The sequence below is a fragment of the Gavialis gangeticus genome, unplaced genomic scaffold (genome assembly GCF_001723915.1).
Source record: "Gavialis gangeticus isolate Ggan-Ray unplaced genomic scaffold, GavGan_comp1, whole genome shotgun sequence".
NCBI classification, from domain to species: domain Eukaryota; kingdom Metazoa; phylum Chordata; order Crocodylia; family Gavialidae; genus Gavialis; species Gavialis gangeticus.
The window spans coordinates 151,140,790-151,147,656 of record NW_017729022.1 but is presented as its reverse complement, the minus strand read 5'-3'; the positions used below and the strand labels follow the sequence as shown (position 1 = coordinate 151,147,656).

Sequence of the window (6,867 nt, the reverse complement as noted above, 5' to 3'; positions counted from 1 at the left end):
CCCTTTTTTTTTTCCTACATGTGTTTTGTCAGGGTGTTTTTAAGCCTCCCTCAAAGGCATTGGGTGTTAGCTGCAACTAAGGCTGGGGATTTTGACTGAGGTATGCCAATGCTTCTGCTGAAACCAAAGCCAGAGGTCAGACTGATCACCATATTTAGGGTCTAGAAGGAATTTTACCCCGCAGTCAGATTGATACAAACTGTGGGGGTTTTTGCTTTCCCCTGTAGTGAAAGTCATGGCCTTCTACCTGGGATCTCAAGTGTATATTAACAATCTTTTACAAAAGCAGAGCATTGGCTGTTGTGGATCCCTGCTTTACCTGTGGCAGGTTTGGGCATTAGGTCTTGTGTTGGGTCAGGATTGACGTTAGTCTTATGAAGAGTTTAGATTATGGATTGTATAGTATAGTTTGGATAGGGATGATCCTGCCTCAGGCAGGGGGTTGGACTAGATGACTTCTGGAGGTCCCTTCAAGCTCTACTTCTCCGTGATTTCTATGAGCAGGTGTAAACAAAGGACCAGTAGCAGCATGACTTAGAAAAGTTATAATGCACATTTCTTATTTTAAAAGTGTGTGTACAGCCATTTGACTGAGGAAATAAGTAAGACAGGGTTGCTGCAAGAACTAAGAAATCTTGATATTTTCAAATGTTTGGTCCACATCTTCTGTTTCCTCCACTGGAAGGAAAACCCTCCTGCCCACGGGGCATGAGTCCTTGGAAACTTCAAGTTCAGTTTAGGTGCATCTACACAAGATGCTACATCGCCATAACGATGAGCTATGTTGATGTAGCTCATTCTTATGGCCATGTAGCATTGGCAGCCACTAACCATGACACCACTGTCACTGCGCAGTAACAACAAGCTACCACACAATAGCATAAAAAATAACCTGTGTGCTGCCAGGACTGCTAAAGCAAGTACTAAATGACATCACAGTACCAACTGCTCAGTCAGGGTCACATGTAGATGTGCCCTGCATGAATTAAAAGGGAGTTGATGGCCAGCTGTTGTTTTTTCCCTTTCTGTGGAGGCTTCACTGGAGAGAATAAGAGTCCTCCTCAGCACTGATTGAAGGGATAATTTTCAGGAGGGGCGGGGACATAGGTTCATAGATTCATAGATTGCAAGGGCTCGAAGGAACCTTGCAAGATCACTGGGTCCAGCCCCCCTGCACTAGGCAGGAAAGACAACTGGGGTCAAGTGACCCCAGCAAGGTGACTGTCCAGTCTCCTTTGGAAGATTTCCAGGGTAGGTGATTTCACCACCTCTGGAGGGAATTTATTCTGGAAACCCTAACTGTGAAGAAGTTTTTCCTAGTGTTAAGCCTGAAACGGTCTTCCAGGAGTTTGTGGCCATTACACCTCATTTTCCCCAAGGGTGCCCTGGTGAACAGTTGTTTGCTGAGCCCTTGATGTATTCCCCTGATGTAGTGGTAAGCTGCTACCAAGTCCCCTCTCAGCCTTCTCTTTTTTTAGACTGAAGAGGCCCAACTCCCTCAGCCTTTCCTCATATGGCTTGCCTTGCAAGTCTACGATCATACAGGTGGCTCTTCTCTGGACTCTCAAGCTTGCCCATCTCATTGTTGAAGTGCAGCTCCCTGAACTGGATGGAGTACTCCAGCTGTGGTCTCACCAGTGAAAATTTGTTTACTAGGAACTCAAAGCACCAAATAATTTCACATGGGCCATCTGGTAGATGCTTGTGTCTAAAGCTTAATGAACTGAGTTGAAATCGAATTGTGTCTAAGGTTAAATTTTAATTTCTGCACATGAAGTATTAGTAAGATGTTATGTAAGGAAGAACAGACTTCTTTGGGGCTTAAAAAAATTGAAATGTCAGTATCGCAGACATACCTATTGGCACAAACTGCAATACACACAAGTTTGGATCTTGTGGATCAATGCCTTTAAAGAAAATTAACACTCTCTTACATATACTTATGCACATATGCATGCTTAGTTCATTTAAATGTCTAAATCTCTGCTTATGCACAATCTTAGTTTGTTGTCAATCACTAACTGAAAAATGGTTTTATAGCCATTCCTAAACAAAATAGGCAATTTTGTTCTACATTTGCATCTTTCGGTAGTAATGATAACTTCTGAATATTTATTATAAAATTGTAACTCTAAAAGACTTGGTTTGTTCTCTGATTTTTCATTCTGTTTGTGTTGTTAATGATCCAGAACAGAACTAACAGTAAACAAAAATGAACAGAATATGTTATAAACTGAAGTAGATTGTATTCCTCAGCATAATAAAGACAGTGATTCACAATTTCAAGTATTAAATGCCTTTTCATTTGAAATATTATCTGACATAAGTCTATAAATGTTTGATTTCATTTGTACATATTCTTACAATGCTGTCCAGCCCTGGCAATGCAAAACCAAGCCATTAATTTCCTGGGAACTGAAATAGCTTTTTTTCTTCTTTTGGACGTTTCTCTCTGACCTACCAGAACTCTGCCAGCAGTAGGAATAAGTAAACTTGTTTCTAACATTCAGAGGATTGAGGCTTTGGAGCAGTTTTCCAGGATTAGTGAAGGCAAGAAAACTAAGCAGTTTTAAGGTGGAAGTTGGTCAGTTTATGAAGAGATGCTATGAAGTGGATATCAGCGATAGGAAGAGGCTAGACCTGATGGCTCAGGAGGTTCATACATTAAGTATGGGATCAAATAATGGTCAGAAAACTATATTGTTCAGCAAAACTCTGTGGTGTAGATCAGAAGATATATCTCACTCTGGTGAGCTTGATTTGTTTTAAGGTAAGATAGAAATACCTTTCTGTACTGTTAATTCATGTGCATTGGCGATGCATAGGGGGTACACACGGGTGCACATGCACCCCCTGAATGTGGTGGTGCACCCTCTGCAAAAAGGCACCGCTGACACTGCCAGCAGTGCCTGCGGCTGGTTGCCACTTGCCACCCTCCCCCCTCACTGTTGACACTGCCAGCGGTGTCTATGGGTGGTCTGTGATTGCTGCTGGCCACCACTGATGCTGCCAGCGGTGTCTGCGAGTGGTCCGTGATCGCTGCTGGCTGCCACTGATGCTGCCGGCGGCGTCTGCAGGTGGTCGCAGGTGGTGTTGGCGCTTGCCATACACCCTTCTCCCACCCCACTGACAGCACCACAGCTGCCTGCAGGAGCTCTCTGCTTGTTGCCTCCACACTCCTGCCACCAACAGCGCTGCCAATGCCTGCGGGAGCTCGCCATGCTCCGCCAGCCTCCAGGAACATGCACGTTCATGTGATTCACCCACTGTATCCCAGTCATTACATAAAATGTAGAATTGCCACAACTATGATTTTTTTGTTGCTAATTCATCCTCACTGGTTGTCTGATGGATACAAAGCTCCTTGGAGAGGACACAGAGTTTTATTTTCAAGACAGTGCAAGGAGGTGATTCATTTTTTGACTAGACAGCACATAATGCTTTTCCTCCTGTGCATCTCAGAGATACTTTACAAGGTTTTTGATTCTTAAGTGGTAATTTAAACCTCCTATTCCAACTTGCTTGCACTTGCACATACATTGGTTAATGAGATAATCCCCTCCTTTCGTCCAACTGGTAACTAATGAAATTAGAGGATAACGAGAGTCATATTTTAATCAGAACCTTCCTAATATCTGTGTATTTGGACCTGGAGTTTTTGTTTTTCCTGTTTCAGAGATAAGGTCTGGCTGGGACAAGAAGATTGGGAAGACTTGATGCCAGCCCAGTGGAGTTTACAATCAAAGTGTTTAGATAATGAGAGAACTTGCAGGATCCAGTTATTCTGTGGTTCATTTCTCATGATCCTAAATAAGGCAACCCCTCCTCCCTCCATACCTTCACTGCTAAGGACAAGCTTACATTTAATGAAAGTGGCTTGGATTGCATTACTGTTTACAGGATGTGGAGGAATTTTTTAAAGATGTTTGATTTTAATTTTTTCCCTTATACTTCTGTATATGTGCCTGGGATGATTTTATGCTTATCATTTCCCCTCTCTCCCTTTTTCTTTCAGCACCCAAAGACAATGAGGAACGTGTGTTCAGGGAGCGGATGCGTCCCAGGAAACGGCAGGGTGCCGTGCGACGCAGAGTCCATCAGGTTAATGGACACAAGTTCATGGCCACCTACCTTAGGCAACCAACATACTGTTCCCACTGCAGAGATTTTATATGGTATATTCAACTTTTCAGCATTTTCTCTTTTTTAAGATGACATTTTATTTTGGAATTAGTAATGTTCCATAGTGTCTTATAGCAGTACCAAAAGAATTGATTAGTAGCTCTTTTCCTCTTTGTTTTAATATTCTGTTTCCATCTGTGTTTTGCAAATAAGAACAGTAAACTGTCAAACTTCCATCATAAACAATACAATTTATGCTTTCCTCTGGGCCAGACAATGGTGCCTTCTCCTGTCTAGCATACAATAGATGGATGTGACTCCTGTAATTCACTTCTGTGCCCATTAGCTTAATTTTTAATACATTTAGGATCATTTCAGCAATGTGCCTCAGAAAAGCAAAGCCTATATAGCTGTGGTATGACATTTTGCTTCAAAATTCTTTAACTAAAATGTCTAACTAACAATCACCAATTGAAGCAAGATGAATGAAATACTGAGATTCCAGAGTAGACCCCATAAACTCAATAAAATTGCTCTATGTTGATATTAGACATTGAGTTGGGCTCTATGGTTTCATAATCCTCTCTCTTGTGGTGGTCATTTTAAATGCATTTCTAGGAAGGAAGAAGCATGTAGTTAGTGTTTTCAAAGCTTTAAAATACTTATGTTTTAAAGAGGAGAAATGGTATCATATTAGGTGTTTTGAGCATGAATCCTTCATGTTTAAGGGCTCAGAAGGTGAATTAATGTACAAAAACCATCCAGGAAAAGGATTTGAGAAAAGGAGTCTGCTTGTAATAAATACTGGAAGGGTAAAATCCTGGCTCCACTGAAGTCACTGGGAACTAGACCACTACCTTGAATTGGGTTACAGTACACATTAGTATCCTATGACAACCATCAAAGGTGAACTTTTGACTTCTGAGCCACCCCATTCTAGCTCTGATGAGAGACAAAATGCAAGTAATTCTACTATTCTTGTTCTGGGCCTGTATGTTTAGTAACTTCTAGGTCAGTCTCTACAGGGTTCTTTCCATTGCAGTGCAGATTTGGCAAAAAATATCAAACCAAGCATACAAAAAAGTGGCCACATATTGAGAAGAATGGAGTGTATATGCATCTTAGTAAAGCTGATCAAAGTTGTAGGTGCTTAGGCTGGTTGCTTTGGACACCTGTTGATTAAATGTTAGCTTGTCAGTCTAAAATTCACAGATGAATTAACATAGTATTATATTGCTTTGAGCTAGGCACATCAGTCAAGATTTACTTTATGCATTATAGGTAAGCTTAAGTTTGTATTACCTTACAGATGAAGAGTAGGCATGGGGACAGGTTCTACTTTCAGTACTCCAGCATAAATCTAGAGTAACTCTGCTAGTTATTCCAGATTCTAGCTCAGAATTCCTATTCTGAAGAGCTTAAAATCTTGAGGCCAGATCCTGCAGCCGTTACTCACATCAGCCATTCAGCTGATGACAAAACTACTGATCTAACAAATCTAACGCATCAGACTGAAGTTAAGCATATGAAGTCAGCTGAACTTGCATGAGAAAGGAATGCATGTTTGTGCCCTGGGCTAATGTAGATGGTTTAGGGAGAAACTGCAGTGGGCAAAAGGTACACATAAAGCTTCTTTCTTTTGGACATCCTAGGGTCACATGTATTTGCACTGAATACATTATGTTAACCAGATGTAATTGTCTTTTTATATCAGAAGTGTGACATTTGTAAGGCACGCATAAAATGCCAGAGATGGAAACAGCACCTCCAAGTATGCCTCTTGTATTTACATTTATCTTGTGAGCGTTTAGGGTATTTTCCCCATTCCAAAAGGAGATACAGAGACAGCTTATAAACTGGGCATAGTTATCAATTTTTAAAGAGCTCTTAATCTCCCCTTTCCTGCTCACCCCGCTTTCTCATTCACTGTGAATATCTTCAACTGTGACCTCTTCTAGGTCATGTTGACATTCAAGCCATATCTAAATCCATCCATACAAATAAAATTCTTGTTAGGGCTCTTATCATATCACACCCTGATTATTGCAATATCCCCTTTTCTGAGTTTGTCAAATGGAGCCCTGGCTCAATGCTGCTCAGTAACCATTTCCTAGACCATGCATTTGATGGTCACCCATTTTTGCATCCCTATGCTGGTCCTCCTTCTACCACATCAAACATAAGCTGCTTGTCTTGTCCTTGAGTCTTTTCAGGACCTATCTTCTACATACCTAGCATCTTTTATACAGTATCAGTAGGTTGATTCTCACTTCAGAGTAGCTCCTGATGCCATCACTCCCTTGATAAATATTCAGACGAATACCATCCATGTTGCCATTCTTGGCAAGTGATCCCCATTAACATTTGCAGAGCTGAACCCTTGTCTTTCTTCAGTTCCTTGTTTAACATTCTTCTTAGCTATGTTGCATGGAAAAAGAACTTGACTATGGTTAGGGTTGCCAAAATGCTGAGAGTACTGCTTGTAAGTTGTTTGAGGAAGGACCCATGTCTTTTTTTCTTTGTGTCTTCCCAGTGCATAGCACAATGATAGCCTCATCCATGAATAAAGCTCCTAGACATTTTAGAAAATCAAATAATAATTAATAATAATCTTGGAAATTTAAGAAAAACATCAGCAAATGGAAGTTTCAGCTCATTAGGTCTCCATCTGTGCAGCTGAGGGAGAACTGTCCATGAGTAAGTAGGAATGCACAGAGTACATGATCCAGATGGTGTGTTCACCCC

At 41.1% G+C, this 6,867-nt stretch overlaps 1 protein-coding gene across 1 annotated transcript in view; it reads left to right on the top strand.

The window, feature by feature from the left end:
* Positions 1-6,867, top strand: part of PRKCE (protein kinase C epsilon) — a 581,980-nt gene that overhangs the window by 345,286 nt on the left and 229,827 nt on the right. Inside the window, exon 3 of the mRNA XM_019516328.1 lies at positions 4,016-4,175. Within this exon, the coding sequence (XP_019371873.1) occupies positions 4,016-4,175 (160 nt within the window). The remainder of the gene's footprint in view (positions 1-4,015; positions 4,176-6,867) is intronic.